This window comes from Asterias rubens, chromosome 16 (genome assembly GCF_902459465.1).
Source record: "Asterias rubens chromosome 16, eAstRub1.3, whole genome shotgun sequence".
Lineage (NCBI taxonomy): Eukaryota > Metazoa > Echinodermata > Asteroidea > Forcipulatida > Asteriidae > Asterias > Asterias rubens.
In genome coordinates, this window is record NC_047077.1 from 2,966,119 (window position 1) to 2,991,987 (window position 25,869).

Consider the following 25,869-nt stretch of genomic DNA (forward strand, 5'->3'; position numbering starts at 1 on the left):
CTGCTTTTTAACTACTACCTGGGCAGAAGGTATAGAAAATTGACTGGGACTACTACTTTAGCCTATAGGATCGTTAATAACTGCACTACCGCGGAGTGAGTTCTTAAATTGGTCTCAACGTTTCGACTAGCTCGTTCTAGTCATCTACCTGGCAAGTAGATACACACATGGTGTTACCACAAACCAAATAATTGATACCTCACCATGCAATGCCTCAAATCCTTTATAATATTATTATTATTATTATTTAATAATAAAAACAAGTTCGTATAGTAGTAACGCTATTTACAATAACCGTATCAATGCACTTTACACGTGTGCCTTGGTCAATGGGCCAATAACATTCCTTTAATCTTTCTCAGCTCCCTAGGGAGTACACAACCCCGGGCAACTGTAGCGTTCCAAAGGCTTTTAATACACTTTCCTTCCTTTGGAAAAAGTAGGAACATTTTAAAGAGTACAGGAGTTAACGTACATGTACACAGGTGTCAGCTTTAGAAGATATATACACACATCAGTGTATGGGTAAAAACCAAAATTAATATTCTTTATCCCCGATGCAAATTTAACATCTCTTATATCGTTGCGGTACCCGCTGCCAAAACATAGGATTCGAACTGCCTCTAGCTGCCGGGCAATCTCGATAGTCTAGTTGGTAAGACACTGCTCTAGAATTGCATGGGTCATGGGTTGGAATCCCACCCGAGTAAGATATTTCAGGCTATTTAATCTCAAGTTTTTTTTATAGCTGTTCCTGTGTGTTGTTGCGGTTAGTTAATCATTTCCTTTTTATTGTTCATTGCTTAATGTTTATTTCTTTTAAAAAATGTATTTTATAATCTGACGCAATTAAGCCATTGGCTACAAGTTCGATTTTAATAAACCATCAATAATAATAACACTCATAGTTACTTTTTTCCAAAGGGCAAAACAAAAAATGGAAAATAAAACTTAAGTAGGAATAAAATCTTCATCCAGATGAATGACTGTGCACATATCTCCAAACATCTTTACTGCAATCCTTCAAGTCTATTGATACTTAGTTTAGAAATCCAGATAGGGTTCACATGAGGGTTTGGTTCCTTTGAAATGAAGCAACAAAACTACTTACATGATCTCAAATCTTTACGGAAGTGGAACATGGAGTCTAGGACAGCGTTGCGTTTCTGCGCTTGTTGCATGTTAGCATCAACCTGAAACAAAGAAATAAAGTCCAGAGTGCCGTGTTTTAATTGCGAAAAAGAGAAAGAAATATTGTAACAGAGCAAAATTGTTTTGTTCATTTAAATTTGTTCATCCTTCAATAGTTTAAAGGCAGTGGACACTATTGGTAATTACTCAAAATAATTATTAGCATTAAACCTCACTTGGTAAAGAGTAATGGGGAGAGGTTGGCAGTATTAAACATTGTGAGAAACGGCCCCCTCTGAAGTGACCTAGCTTTCAAGAAAGAAGTAGTTTTCCACGAATTTGATTTCAAGACCTCAAATTTAGAACTTGAGGTCTCGAAATCAAGCATCTAAAAGCACACAACTTCGTGTGACTAGGGTGTTTTTTTCTTTCATAGTTATCTCGTAACTCCGACGACCAATCAAGCTCAAATTTTCACAGGTTTGTTATTTTATGCATGTGTTGAGATACACCAAGTGAGAAGACTGGTCTTTGACAATTACCAATAGTGTCCATTGTCTTTAATTGCGAAAAAGAGAAAGAAATATTGTAACAGAGCAATATTGTTTTGTTCATTTAAATTGGTTCATCCTGCAATAGTTTGATTTACCTTTGACAGCTGCATCAAAAAGTTGAGCTTGAAAGACAGAATCGTCCGAGTCAGTAGAACCAGAAAGACGACAAATGCAGCATTCTCAAAGTCCGTCAGCTGAACCTCAATTGGCCGGAACTCAACTCTCCAGCCGATATTGGAATTGACTGGCGGGGGCTTGAAACGCATCGTCTGCCAATTCGTGGACTGAATGTTCTACAGTAGGAATGTTAAGAATGGAACCATTTAAAGGCATGGTGTATATTGGTTACTATCTACGCTAAACGTTATTGACCATAAAACCTTACTTGGTAAAAAACACTGGAGAGCTGTTGATATTATAAAACATTAATCAGCCCCTTTTGCCAAGTGAACTTGTCTGTCCCAAAGGTTGTATGCGATTTCATGACACACAATCACACGATGACACACATCACGTTTCTCTGACGTCCCTCGTTCGCAATTTATCAGTTCGCTGGTGCTCAGTTAAGGCCGAGTCACACTGCAGCGATAACGAAAACGATCACGACGCAAAGAGAATGCATTCCATTTGGTTGAATGAGCGTGTGCGTATTCTACGTGGAGCAAGTCAACCAATAGAATGCCTTCTCTTTGCATTGTGATCGTTATCATTTTCATTTCATTTCATTTTATTTGCCAGCAAACATGAAAAAACACATACATGTATTAAAAAATTGCACATCAAAGATTTAAAAGAAAAAGCAATACAATGGTTATAAAAGAGAAAGAAAAAAAACTATGTAAAACCACTAGCAAATTACTGAGAAACCTGGCCTGACCGCGGGCAGATATAAGGATTGTGTAGGAAACACCTCCAGTGGGGGTGGAACACAAAACACTACAGACAAAACAAAAAACAAGAACCCTGGCAGGGAAAGCCAATAGCGACAAAAAGTCACTTCGTTATCAATGCAGTGTAACTCGGTCTTCACTGTTCCAATTAGTGTGATGTAGTTGAGTTAGGTTACCACCGATGCAATTTCATCGCAAACGACCTTCGGTAAGGATATGGTCTAGGATTTGAACCGATACAAGGTTAAAGACAGGGAAGAAACCATGGTGCCAACATAGAGTTATATATAAGAACTACAGGCAGTGCGGCCATTTTGTAAGTTGACAAAACAGGATCGCGTCAGCGTTCAACAAACACAAACTCCAACGTGTACTTCATATTCAACGCGCGTGCAGAATGGTGCGCGTGTTTTCTTGCGGTCCCGTCGCGTTTGTGCAAGAAGCATCACCAGTGCGCCCTCTAGTTCTTATAAATAACTCTATGGGTGCCAACAAAATAGCAGATGCAGTGAGTTTGATTCACTCTATTCCCATAATGGTAGTATTGACCAATCAAGTAAGCATATTTGCTCATGAATATTTATGAGTGGATGCAGTGAGTTGGATTCACTTTCTTTCCATGATGCAAGGGTTGACCAATCAGGTGAGCATATTTGCTCATGAATATTTATGAGTTGTATGACTGGAAAGGACAGGAGAGGAATGCGAGTCCACTAACCTCAAAATGATCTGAATCTTGCGTATCATCCTGGTCAATCTTCTCTGCAAATACTGACACAGTGTCACGGATAAAGAGATGAGCTATGTGTCTGGCCAACTGACGATCAATGCCTGAATAAGAATTAGTACAGCTAGTTAATCATTTGCCTCAATGTGAAGTAAAATTGTGATGTAATACAAAAGAGTCTTCAAGACCAACTGATGATCGATGCCTGCATGAGAATAAGTACAGAAGTGTTGAAAAGAGTTGTCAACTGATGATATTAGCCATTGTGAAAGGATAAACTGTTTCTTTAAGCGCCTGCATTTATTACAAGGGCCATGAAATCATGGAACATCCCCTTCCAACCTGGGCCCAATTTCATAGAGTTGCAAAGCACAACAATTTGCTTAGCATGACATAAAAACAGGATTACCAACAACAACATTTCCATGTGATTTTCAGGATAAGCAAACAACAGCTGAATACCAGTAACAAGCAGTATGCAACAAATGGAAATTTGGTTGATAATCCTGTTTTTATCCAAAAAGATATTTCATGCTAAGCAAATTTGTGTGCTCATCAGCTCTATGAAATTGGGCCCATAAGCAGCTCTGTGTATAAGCACTGTTTACTCAGTACTTTCCCGAGTTCTGTGAAAAAAAATCACAGGCATATTTGGATGGGATTCAAAACCACGACCTTTGCCTATCTAGAGCAGATGTCTTACCAACTAGACCACGGAGATTGCCCGGTAGCTAGAGGCAGTATGAATCCTGTATTATGTATTAGCAACAGGTACCGTAATGATTTAATAGATGTTAGTTTTGCATCGGGAGATAAGATTCAAGACTCAAGACATACCTGCATCCATGAGCTCCTGACAATCTTTCTCATCTAGAATCAAGTCAATGTCACTGTATCTCTCACCATTAGGTGATAGGTAGCTATCGATGGAGTCATAACGTGACTTGGGAATCACAAATTTGTTATTCTTCAAAGGCTGGAGGGAAAAGATAGAACCAGAGAATCGGGAACATGATAGTATACATTTAAGTTTGGAACTGTTGAGCAAAAGAATTAGCGAACTGGGCCCAATTTCGTAAAGCGTGTAAGCATAGCAACTTCGGTACAGGTACAGAAAAGTATTGCTTAAAGACACTATTGGTAATTGTCAAAGACCAGTCTTCTCACTTGGTGTATCTCAACATATGCATAAACTAGCAAACCTGTGAAAATTTGAGCTCAATCGGTTGTTGAAGTTGCGAGATATTAATGAAAGAAAAAAACACCCTGGTCACACAAAGTTGTGTGCTTTTAGATGCTTGATTGCGAGACCTCCTCGCAAACTTGAGGTCTCTAAAACAAATTCGTGGAAAATTACTTCTTTCTCGAAAACTACGTCACTTCAGGGGGAGCTGTTTCTCACAATGTTTTATACTATCAACCTCTCCCCTATTACTCGTAATCAAGAAAGGTGTCATGATGATATTTTTTTTGGAGTAATTACCAATAGTGTCCACTGCCTTTAACAGAAACAGCTTACAAGCCAAAGTTACATACAGTTCAGTGAAATCACAACCTGACCATCTCTACTAGGGTTTATTTTCACCCAAAACCCATCATTTTGTATGTTTTTTTACTAAAAAACAATTTAATTGAGAGTTCACTCACCTCCAGATTGCGTTCCTCTTTGGTTCTGTCATCAACAGATCCTGCAATGACATTCCATCGGCAATCATGATCCGTCACATAACCCTTGTACAGAGGTGAGGCTGCACTTAGTGCAAGCTGATGAATACAAACACAACATCATGGGTGGTTACATTCAATAACAAAGTTTACAAGTAGGATTCAAAACTTGGCATGGTGAATTGACTAGAGTGGGATTCGAGCCAACGACCTCCGTTGGTTCGAATCCCACTCTAGTCAATTCTTTGTTCAACCCCCAAAATCATTTAAAAATTTAACCAGTCAGTTCCCTTGTGGTTTATATTGATATCTGAAACCAAAAGAAATACCCCTTAAGGTGATCCCCTGGCTGCCGCTTCCAAGGTTGTATAGTAATTTGGATGTGATTCCTGGCTACATGGCAGTTAACGATTGTATGGCTTCTGACTGGCACCCCCGAACAAAGATATTGACAAAATAGGGACACCGCCAACATAGGGCTAGATAGCTCAGTTGGTAGAAAGCCGGCACGTTAATCTGGAGGTGATTGGTTCAAATCCCACTCTTGTTCAACCCCAAAAATCGAGTAAAGTTTGCTGAGACAATTGACCGTGTCTGCCGTGCAAGGTCGTGGGGGACGGAGCCCCGCTGGCCCCCACGAATCCTCCCCTATGAAGGCCTCTGACTCCGTACTTTGTCACGCTCCGGGAGGACTGCCCTTACACCAAGTCCAGGCTGCCCCTTGGCCCTCAACCCAGGATTGTTCTATGACTTGCTATTTATTTGAGCAGAAATTATTAATAAAAAAATTAATTGAAACAAAAATGTAAAAAATAATTTTGGTTGGTATGTGACAATTCACCACAGCAAATTATAATAATTTAAATAATATCGGAGGCTCATCATTCTTACTGGCAGCTAAGAGCTGAAATGCAAAGGACGCGGCTACAATGTGTATGAGAAGCAGGCATGCAAGGCCGCCCTTGGCAGCCAGCCATACAACCCATTATGACCCTGGAGCATGGCCGAAAGTGTTTGATTTTTCCCAAGGGAAAACCCTTGTGGCACAGCAGAGCACCAACGCACAACTAAACTTACATATGGCCCTGGCCGGGTATCGAACCAGGGTCACCTTGGTGAGAGGCGAGCGCTTTACGCACAAGCCAACCATGCCCCCAAATTCTTGTTTTCAATGAAAATGTACATCAACTCACAAATATCGGACAGAGAGGCGTCAGTTGATCGTAGAGATGCCTCGCTTCATCAATGTTACATGCTTGGAAAGTCATCTGTAGACAGCTATTACCCATACCGAAACCCATACAGTCCATGTATACATGATCAGGCTTAGCTGCGAGGGCGCTCTCACCGTCGTAATCGTTGGTGAACTTCTCAACAAAGGGGGAAGGGGTGTTTATATCTTTAAAAACTGCAAAGTAAAATGATGAAGGAAGAATTTTTAAAAAGGACAGAGAATTGGAGATAATAAGTAGCCATGGTGTGCCGTGGCCGAGCGGACTTGGTCACCGGACCCAAGCTCCTGTGCTTCTTCTTTTACCTTTAAAGTGCTGCTTCAAAAATTTGAAGATTACCGCACTGCGGCTGGGCGCACGCGTGAAACCATGGGACTGTAAGCCAATGCTATCAGCATTAGAGTGTGGATTCAAATCCCAGTCTTGACACTTGTGCCCTTGAGCAAGACACTTAACCACATAATTGCTTCGTAAACAAACTGGGAAGGGAGTGCATTCTGCTCTACCAACCAGGCTCCTAGTGGATGATACCCATGCCTACATCCTTGCAGACTGTGAAGGGGGTAACCCTATTTCAGCCCAAGGAGTAGGTGGCAACGTGTCCCAGGTGGCAGTTGATTTAGGTCGATAGCCTAAAAGTGTAGCCTACACCTTGAAGTGGGCGTATGGTTTAAAAAGAGAATCTAGAACAGTGAAGACGTACTTGGTATATTGATTGCAACTTTCTCTCCACGTCTCTTTCTGATGTTCTTGGTTAGAGTTCTGAAACAAGGAGAAAATATCATACATTGTAACAAACAAATCTGGAACTAATTTCATGGCTCTACTTACCGTTGAATTCTGCGCTTACAATCACCATTCACCGCTTACTGTGCAAGCTCTGAATTTCTGCGCTGGCCATGTAAACTAAACGAAGAACACCTAGTATCATGGAGTACACACATGCCCGAGCAAAATTTCCCTAGGCTTGACTTAAGCGCAAAGATCCCTGCTCCTGTTATGAATATTGCTTCCATTTACTTCTAGCTGATAAGAGGCACTGAACTAAAAGGGGAAAGGTTCTTTACCCCGAGGCCAAGCCCTGTCATGGCCCAGCTGTTAAGAGCATCGATTTCAAGCTCTGGTATTTGACCAGCAGAGTGTGGGTTCGAATCCCGGTCATGACACTTGCTATGTAAAATTGGCACCGGCCAGGCTTTAGACTGATGATACCAAAGCCTACATTCGTATGACTGTAAAAGGGGCAACCCTTTTTCAGCCCTAGCAGTAGATTGCAACGGCTTCTGGGAAAAAAATAATTGTAGCCCACACCTTGAAGTGGCCTTCAGGCCATGTGTGTCTGGCGACGTGCATAAAAAAACCCAATAAAACAATAAAAACCAAATAGTTTAAAAAAAAGAGTTTCAGACCGAGTCAAATACTCTTTTACACCCAAATGTCACTGAGCTTATCTTTTTGTAAAACCATTCAAATCCTGTCCTCAGGCCTTTTCACCAAAGTTTAAATTGCACCCAACGTTCAATAGTTGTACTACGTGCATGTCTTTATATACTTGATGTTGAGTACCGTATGTGTTACTTGCGTAAAGGACGGTTAATAGTCGGTCGCGTGATGGTTGCACGATGAAAATTTTGACTCGCGACACAGTTTATAGTGATCGCTGAGGCCTAAAAACTGTGTCTTTTTTTGATCGCGTGTCATTATTTCCATCACCCGACCATCAAGCGAACATAGCGCGACCGACTAAAAACAGGCCTTTAAGAATAATATCTTTACCTGAATCTTGGATGTCCAGGGTAGATCACCTCATCAGGAAAGAATAACGATTTAGAAACGCCTTCATCTGTTGAGTCCGGTTCATAGGATGGGGAGGAGAAATTGGGACATCCGAGCCTGGAAGAACAAGTCAAACGAAGCAATGACGCACACCCAATAATAATAATAAAATAATATAGTAGCCGAGCTAGTCTAAATGATCAAACAAGAAAGACTTAGAAACACCTTCATCTGTTGAGTGTGGTTCATAGGATGGGGAGGAGAAATTGGGACATCCAAGCCTGGAAGAACAAGTCAAACGAAGCAATGACGCACACCCAATAATAATAATAAAATAATATAGTAGCCGAGCTAGTCTAAATGATCAAACAAGAAAGACTTAGAAACACCTTCATCTGTTGAGTGTGGTTCATAGGATGGGGAGGAGAAATTGGGACATCCAAGCCTGGAAGCACAAGTCATATGAGTCATTGAGAATCTTGAGGCACCTCTCCAAGATTTACTCACCCAATAAAAATAGGAATAGTTATAACAATAAATCATTTTTGTAAATATCAAGCCGAACAAGTGGTAAAGATAATCTTAAATTGGCAACAATTACTGTAGGCAATATGTGAAACTACTTTGCAAAACTCAACAGCTCTTCATTTCTTGTTACCTAACAATTGCTATGCTAATAATTATTTTGCAATAGCGTTCGGTGCACAAAAACATTGCTACCTCCTGCAAGTACTTTAAAATGCACTGGCGAGGATATCACCAAGAGTTAAGACTAGTCTCATCTCGAATTAGGTAACTTAGTCCTTGCCATACGTTTTTAAAAGCTCCTAGGACTAGTCCTAACTCTATGTTGCGAGAGAATAATGGAAGAAAAAACACCCTTGTCGCACACAAGTTGTGTGCTTTCAGATGCTTGAATTCCAGAACTCAGCTGAGGTCTCAAATTCATTTCAAATATTTTAGTGAGAAATTATGTATTTTCTCAAAAATGACATTACTTCAGAGGGAGCCGTTTCTCACAATGTTTTATACTATCAACCTCTCCTCATTACTCGTTACCAAGTAAGTTTTTATGCTAACAGTTATTTTGAGTAATTAACAATAGTGTCCACTGCCTTTAAGAAACAAATATCCCAAATAAAATGCCGTTACAATACCTGGGGAAAGCAGTCAGACTGAGAGCCGTTTCTCCTTCCTCTTTATTCAGTAATTCAATGACTTGTTGCCTCCTGGAAAAAGAACGGCAAAATATACATACTTGTTTCCACCAGCTTCAAACAATATCAATGCTTCAGAAATGACATGGCACTACATCAATAGGCCTATGACATTTAGTTCCATTATCACATTGAGGCATCATCCTAAAAGCCCAGGCTTGTGGCAGATGTGCTCAATACAAAACAAAACAGGAAAACAGCACTAAATAGACAAACAAATAAATACTCACTGTTACGGTTACTTGACATAGTTTGCCTTCTCAATCCCATTTTACTATTGCTTAGTTGTCAGCAAAGGTTTTTTTATTATTACTTGATTTCTTTTCATTTTTGTTATTATTTGTATTATTATTGTTGTGCAACTATTATTCTTATCATTGTTGTCGTCATCATGTCTGTCTTTGTTCTAGTTGTCTGTCCGTTCGTTCTTGTCCCCGTTTATTGTCTGTCCCACGGCATCCCTAAATAAGCCTCCGCTTCCAGATGAAGCCTCCATACTATATTTTGTTTCTTCTCGGCTACATTAAATAGCTTTGTTAATTGGTTAATCCTTAAAAAAAAGTATGGAAATAAATATAAGTTTGAATGAATGAAACGGTAGATAATTACACAAAGGTTTAACCATGTTTAAAAAGAAGGTATAAACACCAGAACAGTACATGTATATTTGAAGTAGACAAAGGGACTAATAATTAAACAAACAATACGAATTAGAAAACATAGATGAGACAGGTTGATAACAAGTAAGTAACGGCTAAGCCAACTACCAGTATAAAATAGCAAATCAATCAATTACTTTGGGAATTTAGTCAAAGTACTTTTAGTTGGTATCTAAAATTAAATTAGCTAATTAAATGAACTATGTAATGATTGGTACGCACAACAAATTTGCTATTTAAAAATAAATTAGCTAATTAAATGAACTACGTACATGTAATGATGGGTACGCACAACAAATTTGCGAATTACTAATCACAACCAGAACTCTACTGTACTTTTCCCCTACTGCCATTTATTATTTTATGTAGCCCCCAAACAGGCTGGTCCTGGAGACAGCGCAATACAAAATCAATCAATAATTATTATTATTATTATTGTTATTGGTTTGCGGTAACGCCATGTGTGTATCTACATGTACTTGCCAGGTAGAGTTTGTTCTTAGAGAACTGTCTTTCTATATTCTACTACCGCGGAGTAGATTTATCGGATTGTTCGGGAGACTTCTCGATTCTGAAAAGAACTGTCCTGCTTATTAACTATTACCCGGGCGGATGTTTTAGAAATTCAGCGTATAGGATCGCAATTAACTGTACTATCGTGGAGTCAGTTCTTGAATTGGTCCAACGTTTCGACTATCTTGCTCTAGTCATCGTCAGGATTGTTATTGGTCATGTTCAACACATTGTGGTTGCAAAGTCAAAACACCCCTCAAATATAGCTTCTACATGCACCTTACAAATACCCACAATGTACTATCATCATCATTAGACCGTGTAAGTTTTAAGTAAATCTGACATCTTAGATGAGTATTTGTCTTACCAATTCTGTAATGTTCCTTTAAAGGCAGTGGACACTATTGGTAATTACTCAAAATAATTATTAGCATAAACCTTACTTGGTAATGAGTAATGGGGAGAGGTTGGTAGTATAAAACATTGTGAGTAACGGCTCCCTGTGAAGTGGAGTAGTTTTCGAGAAAGATGTAATTTTCCACAAATTTGATTTCGAGTCCTCAGATTTAGAATTTGAGGTCTCGAAATCAAGCATCTGAAAGCACACAACTTCGTGGGACAAAGGTTTTTTTTTCTTTTCATTATTATCTTGCAACTTTGATTACCGATTGAGCTCAAATTTTCACAGGTTTGTTATTTTATGCATATGTTGAGATACACCAAGTGAGAAGACTGGTCTTTGACAATTACCAATAGTGTCCAGTGTCTTTTAAAGGGAATTGGCCAATGAAAATAATGCAAGGGGACGAACCTGAGCTTCATATTTGCTTCTACAGTGTTGAGATGAGCCATAAGACCTCCATAGGGTTTCCCAGGTGTTCCTTCCACCATATAGGCTGCGTATTCAGGCCGCCATAACGTCTTCAGGTCACCACTGGTAAAAAAACACAACAGGTGTTTGATAAACTAACTTGTTATTCTGAACCACAGCGTTAAAAATGTACTGCTTTTGGTCAAAAGTTGTTACAGTTTTGAACTTGTTTTGAGATGAGCAAAGAGAATTCGACAAGGGACTTAAAGCTTTGACGTCTGGATTAACATGTCAGCGCTCTACAAACTAAGCTATCTATCTTATATCAATTTTGTCGCTGACTAGCAACCATAATAATAATAATAATAATAATAATAATAAGAAGAATAATAATAATAATAATAATAATAAAAATAATATTGACGTCTTATATAGCGCACGTATCTACCAAACAAGGTACTCAAGGCGCTGAGTATATACAAACTTTCAGAAAGATAGGTTATTGCAGTGATGGATTCTAAGACCCTATTACGTAGCACCTTATAAGGGTTTACAAGGTGATACGGCGCATACAGCAGCCACAGCCAGGAACACCGGGGCGAACCCCTTCTCTTGTCAATAAGTGCACTGGGTTCTTTTACATGCGTTACACAACACATGGGACCAATGGCCTTACGTCCCATCCGAAGGACGAAGCAATGGTAAAGTGTCTTGCTTAAGGACACAAGTGTCACGGCTGGGGATTCGAACCCACACTCTGCTGATCAGAAACACCAGAGTTTGAATTCGGTGCTCTTAACCGCTCGGCCACGACACTTCCACAAGCAAAGATATTTCAAGGTGAGAGCTACAATTAACAGATTCGGGCTGTCACCAGGTGAATGTTGCCATCTACTCCTGGAGCTGAAAGGGGGTTACTCCTTTCACAGCCCGTAAGCAGAATGCACAACCTGTACATGTACCTTCCAAACTTTTTATGAAGCAACTACGGTTAAGTGCATGGTTCATGCCCACAAGTGTCATGACTGGGATTCAAACCCACACACTGTTGCTGACAACTGTTGCTTCGGTCCGGTGACCTTACAATCACCCACAACATGTCTCAAAATAGGGAGACCACTAACATTGGTAGATCCCATTATGTTTATCTAGCTGTCGGTGGTTTAAAGGTCGACTTACTTTGGGTTCATCTCCTCATGCTCTTGGAGGACTGGAAGTACCTTCTCAGCACTCAGTAACAGCTTCGCTGATTTTGTCTTGTGGTCCAACTTCACCAACATGTACTCCACCTATTCAAAAAAGAGACACAGAATGTTCATTGAAAAGTATTCAAATGATTTTTGGGGTTGAACTAAGAATTGACTAGAGTGGGATTCGAACCAACAACCTCTAAATTAACGTGCCGGCGCTCTACCAACTGAGCTATCTAGCCCTATATTGGCCCTAGTGTCCCTATTTTCTCAATATCTTTGTTCAGGGGTGCCAGTTAGAATCCATACAACCTTTAACTTCCGTGTAGCCAGGGATCACACCCAAATTACGATAGTACAACCTAAGAAGCGGCAGCCAGGGGATCATCTTAAGGGGAAGCAACTTTTTGTTTCAGATATTAATAACAAGGGAAACTGACTGGGCAAATTTTTAAATGATTTTTGGGGGTTGAAAGTACACTTTACCCGAGTAAACAGTGCTTACACACATCAGTGTAAGGGTAAACCCAAAATTCATTGAAACTACCCTTTATTCCCGATGCAAATTTAACATCTAGTTGAGTACCCAACTACTAACAATAGGATTCGAACTGCCACTAGCCACCGGGCAATCTGGGTAGTGGACACTAGTGGTAATTACTCAAAATAATTAATAGCATAAATCCTGACTTGGTAACGAGTAATGGGGAGAGGTTGATAGTATAAGTCATTGTGAGAAACGGCTCACCCCTGAAGTGACATAGTTTTTTTAGTAATTTTCCACGAATTTGATTTTGACACCTCAGAACTAGATTTTGAGGTCTCAAAATCATGCATTTGAAAGCACACAGCTTCGCGTGACAAGGGTGTTTTTTCTTTCATTATTATCTCGCAACTTCGACGACCAACTGAGCTAAAATTTTCACAGGTTTAAGTTGTTATTTTGTACATGTTGAGATACATGTACAGCAAGTGAGAAGACTGGTCTTTAACAATAACCAAAGGTGTCCAGTTGTCTTTAATTGAGATTCAGCAAAGATCTTGTTGCCATTCTCATTCAAGTAGTGCAGGCTTTATAAACTAAAAACACTGTATTGCACAGAGTTTCAAGAATGAAGGAATGTAAGAAAGTATATATAAAGTCTTATGTAACCACTCTGATAGCAAATGATAAACCACTAGGGAAACTGACTGGGTACATTTGAAATGTTTTGGGTTAAACAGAGAAAAAATTACTGGAGCAAGGTTTTAACCAACGACCCCCCTTGTTTTGTTGAGAGTACACCAACCTATGTAGTAGGGCTAGATGGCTACTAGTTTGGGTAGAGCGCCGGAGGTCGTTGGTTCACATCCTGCTCTATAGCAAATTTTTCTTCTTTTCTTTGTTCAACGATCAATGCACAGTGGAAAATATTTTTTAACCTGCGCTGGACAGGAACAATTTATTTCGCTCAGAGTACTACAGCAAAAATTGTGAGTCCTGGGCAGGCTTGCCCAGCACCGCCCACCATGGTTTCAACACTGGACAGAAGGCTCCATTCATCTGGGCGCCTGTCCAAAACCGCTTGTCGAGAGTTGATGTCTTACCTGTATATAGCCCACGTATCTACCAAACAAGGTACTCAAGGCCGTGAGTACATACAAACTTTCAGAAAGATAGGTTATTGAAGTAATGAATTCTGAGACCCAATTATTTAGCACCTTATTAGGGTTTACAAGGTGCTACGGCGCATACAGCAGCCACAGCCAGGAACACCGGGACGAACTCTACTCTTTTCGATAAGTGCACTGGGTTCTTTTACATAACATATATACGATCCCTTTACAGATCTGAAAACTTACCTCATCCCCCCATTTGAGTACATCACAAGGTCTATCTTTCAATCGGTTATAGAGATTCACAAACTGAATTAATCCATGACGTCTGACGTGTTCATGATAATTGTTTGCTTTGATCTCTTCCCACGTCAGTGGCTTCCCAAGTGATAGCAGACCCATGGTACAGTTGAGTCAAAGTTACGTCAGATAGATACACCACTCCGATTAAAGCCTGCAAAATCAAAACAATTATATTAAATTTAATCTTTTCATGCACCATTTATTTTAAATAAATTGATGATATGGACATAGTAATTGTTTTCTCGTTGTTTTTTTAAAATGACAACCCACGATGCCCACCCTTATGCAGGTCACAATATCACCCTCAAGAGTCCTCTGATCCCATTCGGAAAATTAGTCGAGCTATCTTTATTTTTTCCGTTTTACATCTATTTTTTTCTGAAGAGATTAAAGGCAGTCGACACTATTGGTAATGACTCAAAATAGTTATTAGCATAAAACTGTATTTGGTAACGAGTAATTGGGAGAGGTTGATAGTATAAAACATTGTGAGAAACGGCTCCCTCTGAAGTAAAGTTGCTTTTGAGAAAGAAGTATTTTTCCACGAATTGATTTCGAGACCTCAGATTTAGAATTTGAGGTCTCGAACAGAAAGCATGAAAGCACACAACTTCGTGTGACAAGGGTGTTTTTTCTTTCATTATTATCTCGCAACTTCAATGACCAATTGAGCTCAAATTTTCACAGGTTTGTGATTTAATGCATGCTGAGAGATACACCAAGTGAGAAGACTGGTCTTTGACAATTACCATTGATGTCCAGTGTCTTTAAACCAGTCATTAGTGAAAGGGTTGAACCAGTCACTAGCGACCGGTCGGTGCATGAAAGAGAAGAAAAATAAATCTATCTGAATTTGGAACTCATGCAAAGGGTTTTCCTACGATTTTTAAAAACTAGAATTCTCATAATAACAATAATAATAAATAACCGTATTCATAACGCGCCTTTGTATTGTAAACGGACAGGGCCCACGCACTGCCTTGTAACACCCCTTTTACAGAATGGTTTAGTCCGACTAGGTCGCGGCTCGGCAGTTCATCGATCTAGTAGGCTGGTGCCCGCATGTACAGCGCTTAGGTAGTGACTTAAAATATAAAGCGTTCGTTGAGCATATTAATTAAGAAGTCAAAAATTCGGCGGTGCGGCAGAAAAACAACAGTGAGTACCGAGCAGAAAATTGTATTTTTTTAAGATGTTTTTTAATTTCACTCAACAAAAAGGCAATTACAAGCATTATGAATGTATATTGAGTGTGTGGGGAAAGTTTTGGTTGTACAAAGGAAACTTCAGTTATTGATGGCTAACGGTCGTAAAACTTTCATCTATCAATGCCAATTTTAAAAACACATTGTGTTAATATTTTTTTTTAATAAGGGACCCAAAATATTAGAGTTAGCGTAGACCCCTATTATATAATATAGTATATTTATATATTAAAGGCTCACGTACCTCCATCCATGGTATTACTTAGAAACCATCTCTTCTAAGTTCTACTATTGTTTCATATTTACGTATTTTCATGATTAGGATAAAGTAAAGTAACCAAAGTAAGCTATTCTTCATATGCTGTATTGTTATCTGGTTAAATACTTACGCAATCTGTGCGACACTTTCCAAATCCAAGCTCTAAACCAAAGACTCGCTGAGCTTTCCGTGTGACTGTAACAAACTTGTAAGTGAGGAGATTTCTCTTTAGTAAATATGTCTTTGCTGCGGTGCAGTAGACCCACGTCTCGTCTAAAATCTTATCTTGTCTGCAGAAATAGCAATGTCATCGTTGTTCATATTATACCTTGATTGTTTGTACACACTCGCTCCCAAACAAACAATTCAAACAAAGTTGATGATATTCACGTAGAGGATTGACATGCCAAAAGAAACAGATTGCTGAGTCACGCACGGTGTCCGTCCACATGTAGACTTGGCCTAGTCTGTGTAGTGTTTTGGTGTCGTGACCGTGAATTGCGCCCTCTTGTGGGCTATGCCTTCGAGCACAAAAAGTGATGTTATGCTTAGGGCCTACGGAAAACGACTACAGCCTCTTCCGAGCGCCATTCCTAAGTGTGTAGCCGCCATTTACACGAGTTATTTTCTACTCATGCTCTCCTCATTTCAGCTTTGTATATTGTACATACGACCTAGTCGTTTACACGAGCAATTATCCGATTGTCGTAGTTATAAGTATATCCTTTATTACGGGACACGAGCATCCATTGCCGAGGTGGATGTTGGAAATTAAATTTATCACCAGAAAAAAAGGGGTCATAAAGGCTTTTGAATCGATACCTTTTGAATTTTTGAACCGTTTGATTGTTTTATTCCTATTATAAGTCGCCGTTTCTGAGATATCGCCGAATTCCGGAGCAAACTTTTTATAGTCATTAAATTTTTCGGAGTATACCAGTCTGAATCATCATTCATTATTTATTCATCACCAAAGGTTTTGAAAAGCCAAGCAGCTCTCGAGTACACCTTGATTTTGAGGACGCCACGACCGTTTTCAGGATTAAAACGCTCGTTTGGAAAGGCCGCAATCCGCAATCTCCTTTATCGATCGACAATACTCTTCTCATAAATTATTGGGTAGTCATGGTAATATTAAACAGTATCCTCTTATGACGTATGGGCGTACCTTCAGCTCTAGACTCTGTAAAATTAAAACTTCGGAAGAGCAGATTCCTTAGTTTTCCATAAGCTTCGCTGCACGTTGTACCGATATATCCTGCACGATTCGTCACTTAGGAAGCAACTCTGATCTGTTGGACGTTAAATTTGCATCGGAGATAGAGATTATTAAGTTTAGTGTTACCCTTTATCGATGTGTACCTCTGATCTGCATAGGGTCATTTTTATTTACAGTGGAGTGACATTGTACTAGATTTCCGAATTTGAATTCAAAGCAGGAAAACCTTTCTTATTGGATGAGAGTCCATGGACATAAATTAAAACATGAACATTTCTATCCTTTTCCTTGGTGTAGCAACCACATGCTGTATTTTACCACAAGTCGTAGCAGCTGCTGAAAAGTTGTGCTACACAATTGTCGACCCCTGTCGAGTATCGTGGCACCACTGGGGCAGCTCTTGCTACAGGGTAACAGGGACAACCTTCCCCTGGGCAAACGCCAGACAAGAGTGCGAGAATTTGGGGGGCGTTCTAGCTGTCCCAAGATCTCTCCAAGAAAGCAACTTTGTCGTGACTTTGATTCCAGTGGATAAGAATGCTTGGATTGACTGTAGTTCTTTGGAGACTGATGGGGCAGTGGTGTGCAAAGAAGGCAATGACGAGGTCGCCTACAGGAATTGGGAAGTCGGCCAACCCGGCAAAGGTGCTGGGGAGGACTGTGTTCTGATATCACGGCAGCACGGCTCCCAACGTAAGTGGCATGATTATTTTTGCGGGTTTCAAGAATTTGCTGTTTGTAAGCAACCGGCTGCTCGTAACAACACACTGGCTTAACATTAAACTCCAGTGTAGACGTGATCTTCATGGACCATCTGTAAACAAAATCATTTCAACACTAACTGTCAACCGCCACGAAATCTGGCAACCACCAACAGTAAACATGGGTAGGAAAACAGCCAGAGGAGAGAGTTTCGATAGTTATGGACCGGACTTGGGTATCCTTTCGACTCATAGAAGAACATTGTAAGACGAAAATGGTGCTAAAGTCATGAAATTGTGGTGAATCTGGATTTCCCTTAACAGAACCGAGAAAGCAAGAAACATCAGTAGGCATATATTATGAAGATTTTACTCATCGTTGGTTGATGATCTACACAGTGAACAATGAAGATAAAAATAATTGTTTTTACAATAATAATAACCCCTAGTAAATAAGCATTTGCATTTCTTTAATATTTTGACATTGTTAGAACGTTAGTATAACTATGCTGTGTGTTCATATTATTTAAGAAAGGGGCCTAGGTATCTCTTTGAGCTTGACTCATTCAGCCACGCCAGAATCTATGTCAAACTGATGCAGAATCAGGGTTTAAATCCCCCCTTTTTAAATCAGTTCCGTGTCAACCCGACCACTGGAAGGGTCAACCCGACCTAAGGGTCAACCCGACCAATGGAAGGGTCAAACCGACGAATGGAATAGTCAACCCAACCAAGGGTCAACCCGACCAAGGGACCCGACCAAAGAACCCGACCAACGGTCAACCCGACCAATGGAAGGGTAAACCCGACCAAGGCTCAACCCGACCAATGGAAGGGTAAACCCGACCAAGGGTCAACCCGACCAATGGAAGGGTAAACCCGACCAAGGGTCAACCCGACCAATGGAAGGGTAAACCCGACCAAGGCTCAACCCGACCAATGGAAGGGTAAACCCGACCAAGGCTCACCCCGACCAATGGAAGGGTAAACCCGACCAAGGGTCAACCCGACCAATGGAAGGGTAAACCCGACCAAGGCTCACCCCGACCAATGGAAGGGTAAACCCGACCAAGGCTCACCCCGACCAATGGAAGGGTAAACCCGACGAATGGAATAGTCAACCCGACCAAGGGTCAACCCGACCTAGGGACCCGACCAAGGAACCCGACCAACGGTCACCCCGACCAATGGAAGGGTAACCCGACCAAGGCTCACCCCGACCAATGGAAGGGTAAACCTGACCAAGGCTCACCCCGACCAATGGAAGGGTCAAACCGACGAATGGAATAGTCAACCCGACCAAGGGTCAACCCGACCAAGGGACCCGACCAAGGAACCCGACCAACGGTCAACCCGACCAATGGAAGGGTAAACCCGACCAAGGCTCAACCCGACCAATGGAAGGGTAAACCCGACCAAGGGTCAACCCGACCAATGGAAGGGTAAACCCGACCAAGGGTCAACCCGACCAATGGAAGGGTAAACCCGACCAAGGCTCAACCCGACCAATGGAAGGGTAAACCCGACCAAGGCTCACCCCGACCAATGGAAGGGTAAACCCGACCAAGGGTCAACCCGACCAATGGAAGGGTAAACCCGACCAAGGCTCACCCCGACCAATGGAAGGGTAAACCCGACCAAGGCTCACCCCGACCAATGGAAGGGTAAACCCGACCAAGGCTCAACCCGACCAATGGAAGGGTAAACCCGACCAAGGCTCACCCCGACCAATGGAAGGGTAAACCCGACCAAGGCTCACCCCGACCAATGGAAGGGTAAACCCGACCAAGGCTCACCCCGACCAATGGAAGGGTAAACCCGACCAAGGCTCACCCCGACCAATGGAAGGGTAAACCCGACCAAGGCTCACCCCGACCAATGGAAGGGTAAACCAATAGTCGGGCACACTGATGAGACCCCCAATCCGGGTTCATTCTGACCCGGTTTTAAGGTTTGAGTTATTCATCGTTTGAAGTAATAAATAATGTGTCTCGTGGTTCAAGTTTCTATACATATCTATTTGTAATTCTTTGTATTACATATTGATTCACAGCCAAGGACCTTACGTGGGCAATGTAATGCATTACGTGGACATAACGAAATGACGGTCTGGCGCCAAAAACGACCTTCGTTTTTTCAAACCGCTTACGTTTTAATACAAAATGGCACAACAAGAGTGCTGAAAATGGATTTGTTTACGAGAAATGTAAACGGAAACGGCAATTTTAATTTGAGAAGTGCCACCAAGGTAAAAATGGTTCATCCCTTGTGACCCTTAAAATTGTGCCCTAGTTTCGGCACTGCGTACATTGTTGTCATGCAAGTTCGTTTTCGGGCAGGCATTCTGTGTGAAAAAGTGCGGCTAAAGGCCCGGTCACACACGCCTCGATAACCAGAACGAAAACGAGAATGTTAACAATGCACGCCCTCGATTGGTTGAATAAGCGTGGGCGTATGGAGCAACTCAACCAATAGAGTGCGTTCTCTTTGTGTCGTGATCGATATCGTTTTCGTTATTGCTGCAGCTTGACTCGGCCTTAACTCAACGTTCGTTAATTAGTATTGTAATCACCTTTAGTTCAGGCCTGCCTTAGTTGGCATGTGAATGCTTTCTTTCAAAAACCGATGATTGAGTTAAGAGTTTCTGTTTATAAACAATATCTGTCGTCAAAATATATAATTGTTCGTTTTTGATCGTTTTAAACCGATATTTAAATTATGATAATCCTAGTTTTACGTACTAAGGTAGATCTACAGTTCGTACCTTTTGGTGACAATCCTTGTAAGTATGAGTATACCGTGTGTCTAAAAAAAAAATCTACACTTTTGAAATGGCTACCAAATCAAAAATATATGATTCTGTGGAAAAAGGTCGGATGTCTGGATAGCTTGTGGACTCAACTTTCATATAACACAAAAAATTCCGTAAATAATTTATGCTTGGTTGAGCACTGCTCACTGAAAAATAAGTAGCCGACATCTTGGAGTGAATTTTGTTAGCTCCAAAGGACTTACCTCGACTCAAAAAATTGGAAGGATAATTACCGCGCAACATAATTGCCACCCTTGACAAAAGTGAGCAGTGCTCACCAAAATCATAAATCATTTACGGACTATTTGGTGCTATACATGAAAGTCGAGTCCATAAGCTTTCCATACATCTAAAACAAATTCCCAAAGAGTCATGTACTTTTTATTTGGCAGCCATTCAAAAGTGTACAGGTTTTTTGAGACACTCCTATAGCATAACTATAGTCTTAACAATTCAATCATTTCTAAAGACATGTACGCGGTCAGACGCAGAGACCTCGTTTTTGTAAACGTAATACTGATTCGTAGGCACAATATCAAGAAAGGTACAATAAAAAGTACATGGGGGAGTATGAACAATTCAGCTGAACACAGTTTCTCCTTTGTTTGTTGAGCTAAAAACTACGGACAAGATATTTTTGTCAGAACGTCGCGTTCATCTACGTTTGGGGTGACAGCGGGTATACCAACCTTATCTGTGACTGCATCATTAAAAAACGGACACCACAGCAATTCGAATTTCCAAAAATGTAAGCATTGATACATACCTTTATTCATTTCTAATCAGTTCAAATATTGCGTGATAATACCATCAATAATGTTTGCATAATATGTGTGTGTGTAATCACATACGCATAACTCGAAACAATGCAACCTGCAGCTGACAAACATCGGACCAATCAAAACACAGATATGGAAAGCTGAAATCATTGTATTCAATTAAGTCACTACTTCTGAAAACCAATACCTTTGTCGTTTCGGATAAAGAAAGGGGTGAGTCTAGTGCGGTGAAGTTGATTCAAAAGAGGGCGTTATCAGACGAATTTCTACACAATTCGTAGACTTGGCTTCAAGTCTGTGATAACGGTTGTTATTTTGTCTCACAGTTGCCTGAATTAGCACCCTCCGTGTTTCGTGCTTATATGTGTACAGCGCGGTGGGGAAACAGTGGCACACTGCAGTATTCCCGATGGTTGACTCGCTCTCAAACGAGTCGTTTTAGTGAGTGCGCCACTGCACTGTGGCAAATTCCGGTCAGTGGTTGATCACGGGTCAACTAAAATGCTCGCACTCGAAATTGTATTGTCTTTTTAACACACCGATGCCGTGAGCGATATACGCTCTGTGGAAATGTTCGTTGTAATGTGGGCCCAATTTCATGACCCTGCAACAACAGACCGCCGATCCATACGCCTCTCTAAATATTATGCATGATGTCATAAGTCGTACCCAAAACGAGGCTATGGGCGCACGTCCCCGATCACTTGCAGTGGCTGCGCCCATCGCCTCGTTTTGAGTCAGCATTGTGACGTACCTCATGCATAAATATTAAGAGAGGCGCATGGTAACCAGACCCAACAAAACCATGTCTCTAAAAATATATGTACAAAATATATATTTTATGAGAGGATTTTTCAATGTGCAATAATATCGAAATGTCAAGGCCTCTTTGGAACTAAACATGTAGGCCTATTGACCCATTTCACCTGACGTCATCATCAGAGGCGACGCGGCGTTAATACACGTAGACCTTACTGCCCACCAAACATGGTGGGCGTGGCATCAGTCGCCGCGTGTGACGCGCGTGCAAGGGGTCAATATTATATATATAATATGTAAACGTTGTTTAAAACAAATTGCACTGTTAATTTAGCATAACAAGATGATTACTGAGCTGCACCGGTTGCACTAAAAACAAACTGCTGTTTTAGTGGGCACTTTATCCTGAATTTATTGCAGCAATCTTGCGGAAAGTACCCTTGTCAGCTTTTGCTGACAACGGTTTAATATTTTAATTGTCTTAAAGGCACTGGGAACTAATTGGTAATAAAAAACTAAATTGGTATTAGACGAGCAATGGAGAGCTGTTGATAGTGTATATAAACATTGTGAGAAACGGCTCCTTCTAAAGTTACATAGTTTTTTGACAAAGGGGTAATTTCTCACTCAAATATTAAAAGACTTCAGGCTTGAAACCCTTTATTATAGGCATATGAAAATACAGGGTGCAGCAAGGGTGTTTTTTCTATCATTACTTTCTTGCAACTTTGATGACCTATTGAGCCCAAATTTTCACAGTTTTGTTATTTATTATGCATATGTTAGATTATGCACAGCATTAAAAGGCGGCATTGACAACAAAACTATCGACGAAAAAAGAAATCAATTCTTCAAAGGGAATACTAGATCTAATTCATTTCCTTTATTTTCAAGACAAATCAAAACAAACAACCCGTAAAACGGTCGCAAAAACTGCAAAAAACAACAACATGGTAACAAATATGAAACTGAATTTGAGAAAATTTGTCAAACAATGTATGAGGCTTCTCCACCACAAAACTATACTGTCTATAATATAATAGCTATTGTTATTTTATGCATATGTTGAGATACACCAACTGTAAAGACTAGTCTTTGACAATTACCAATAGTGTCCACTGTCTTTAACGTTTCAATGCATCCAGATTTAAACTACACAAGGTTGTTTGCTAATTAATTATTAAATATATAATTTTTAAAAATATTTCTCCTCCTATAAAAGAAGGGATAACAATGACCACTGGCGAATTTATTTCTATAAAAGCGTCACGGTCACAAAGCGATACTTAAATATTAATATGACATCTCCGATCCGTAGGGCCTATCTCACAGAGCTGCTCAAGCATACAAAATTAATTGGTCCCACGAATTTATTTCTAAATAGAGGAAAAATAATATTACAATTGTCTTTTACATATAGACCTACACCGATGTGCGTCATCATATTCCTGCCCAACCCAAAAGTGTAGTCTTGACTGGCGACGTTCATTGTATACGAAAAACGTAGGCTCCGATATCCGAAATACTGACTGCCCCTAATAATATTCCACCGAGAGGTTTGTAAGACGATGTGACCTCTGACGTCACACGAAAACCATAACATGATTCGCGCGCATACCGCCGGGCAAAACCTTTGTGTTTTGGCAGCCAGCTAGAAAGTGTACGCAATCTTACTATGACTACGCAGCTCAGTGCCCGGCGAAACATGACGTATATAGTGTTTTGTCAACAGAGGGCGGTTTGAATGTAAACATAGGTCACATCGTCTATAGCACAAACGATTAAAAACAGTAAATATTGTTCTTTATCCCCGGCATTCATTACCTGCTGCTAAAAATATATGGATTCGAACTGCCACTAGCCATCGGGCTTACTCGATGGTCTAGTTGCATTACATGTGCTCTATTAAAGGCAGTGGACACTATTGGTAAAAATTACTCAAAATAATTATTGGCATAAAACCTTTCTTGGTGACAAGTAATGGGGAGAGGTTGATGGTATAAAACATTGTAAGAAACGGCTCCCTCTGAAGTGCCATAGTTTTCGAGTAAGAAGTAATTTTCAACGAATTTGATTTCGAGACCTCAGATTTAGAGCTTTAGGTCTCGAAATCAACGCACACAACTTCGTGTGACAAGGGTTATTTTTCTTTCATTATTTTCTCGCAACTTCGATGACCGATTGAGCTCAAATGTTCACAGATTTGTTATTTTATGCATATGTTGAGATACACCAACTGTGAAGGCTAGTCTTTGACAATTACCAAGAGTGTCCACTGCCTTTAAGCAAACGTGGTGGCTCGAATCCCACCCGAGTGATACGCATGTTGGTGTATTTTATATATTCAAGTGACTCAGGAAAGTACTGAGTAAACACTGCTTCATAGACAAGGGAGAAACAAAAACCAGATCCTTTTCTTTGCTCCCAGGTGTAAACAAATAACCATACTCAATCATACTTTAATATTATTACATCACAAGACAGTAAATGGTTGCTATGTACAAATTTACCACAACGCAAGTAACTTCATTGCCACACAATATTTCGGTAATATACTTCGTCAGTTTCAAACCAAAATATAAATAATCCGGTTAACTTAACATTATGTGTAGGCCTTTATGGTAAACCATATACCGCAAGGTGGTTTGCAATTTCTATTTATCATTCTGGCAAATTGGAAAAATTCGTTTTATACACAAAGTTAGGGTCAATTTTGTTGTCTATTTTATTATGTCCCTCGCGAAGCCGACTTGTCCTGTTTAAAAATTCTTTTAATTTTTCTCCTGAACCGCGTGGTGTGTTTTTCGTTTACTCATCGAGTAGATATCTTGGTCCTGCAGGTGTCTTGCAAGCTGCTCGTTGATGTGTCCCGAGACAAATGTGATCATGCCACAGATGTTGAGAACTCCACTCCCGTGATATGAGGGCACACCTCTGTAGCCCTCCCTGAGGCTGCTGTGGCAAATACAAACGGTCCCAATTCCTGAAAAGAACCTCCTCACCACCATCTTTGCAAACCCACACGTCATACCTATTTAGAACACAATCGACCCAAGCATTCTTGCCCGCTGGAATCAATGCCCCAATGACGTTATTTTATTGGACTGTCCGTGGGGCAACAAGGGCACCTCCGAGCTTGTCACACTCGCCTCTAGCGCTTACCCAGGGCACGCTCGTCTCGGTGACAATGTAGCAAGAGTTTCTCCACAGGTGCCAAGAGGTTGGGCACGGGTCAATAAATGTCATACACACTCGGCTCTTAGCTGGTGTGGTGTGAATCAGAAAGCAAGTCAGTACAATGGTCTGTAAGGTTTTTGAAAACATGATTGCCGTTTTAGCTGACAAAATCACAAACCGCTGTTACATGGCTTCGAACACGAACCTCGTCTGCTCAGGTTTGAAAACGGTTGATTGTCGTCAAAAGTAGCGGTGGCACTGTACTTTGGTACGATGAGGTGCCTACAGTGAACAGACTGTAAGTTTAAGCATCATTGCTTGATGGTTTAATAAAGTTGCAGCGTTCACACGTTATCATTTGAGAACCAAAAACCTAATCCAAATGTTTTTGTCAAAGGCGGTATCCGAACCGGGGTAAGACACGGCTCGTAGCGAAATCAATCCACAGTCTGTATGATGAGGTAATGGCGCCAAAAGGTGATGTTACTCAAGTTTGAAAAATGTATATTGTTTAAAATACACAATAGATTGTAATTGTTTCAATCGAACGCCACTCAAACGACGGTATTTTGCAGCTATCGTGGCTGCATCCCATTCAACTAATCGTACTGATGAGTCATGCCAAGACCGGTTTCCAAAACGGTTTGATGTGTTGTCGCTGCTACAACCACAACAAACACCATAGGTTGACATT

At 40.6% G+C, this 25,869-nt stretch overlaps 1 protein-coding gene across 2 annotated transcripts in view; it reads right to left on the reverse strand.

The window, feature by feature from the left end:
* Positions 1–25,869, reverse strand: part of LOC117300984 (glutamate--cysteine ligase catalytic subunit-like) — a 35,407-nt gene that overhangs the window by 4,293 nt on the left and 5,245 nt on the right. Inside the window, exons 1-13 of one of the 2 annotated variants that reach the window (XM_033784858.1) lie at positions 15,859–16,139; positions 14,208–14,415; positions 12,355–12,464; positions 11,176–11,298; positions 9,133–9,204; positions 7,976–8,092; positions 6,903–6,961; positions 6,161–6,375; positions 4,950–5,066; positions 4,140–4,278; positions 3,294–3,406; positions 1,781–1,978; positions 1,112–1,193 (exon numbers count right to left, since the gene is read on the reverse strand). In XM_033784858.1, the coding sequence (XP_033640749.1) occupies positions 1,112–1,193; positions 1,781–1,978; positions 3,294–3,406; positions 4,140–4,278; positions 4,950–5,066; positions 6,161–6,375; positions 6,903–6,961; positions 7,976–8,092; positions 9,133–9,204; positions 11,176–11,298; positions 12,355–12,464; positions 14,208–14,363 (1,501 nt within the window). In that variant the 5' untranslated portion in view covers positions 14,364–14,415; positions 15,859–16,139. Of the gene's footprint in view, positions 1–1,111; positions 1,194–1,780; positions 1,979–3,293; positions 3,407–4,139; positions 4,279–4,949; positions 5,067–6,160; positions 6,376–6,902; positions 6,962–7,975; positions 8,093–9,132; positions 9,205–11,175; positions 11,299–12,354; positions 12,465–14,207; positions 14,416–15,858; positions 16,140–25,869 lie in introns of those variants that run through there. The other variant, XM_033784859.1, reaches the window with a different exon arrangement.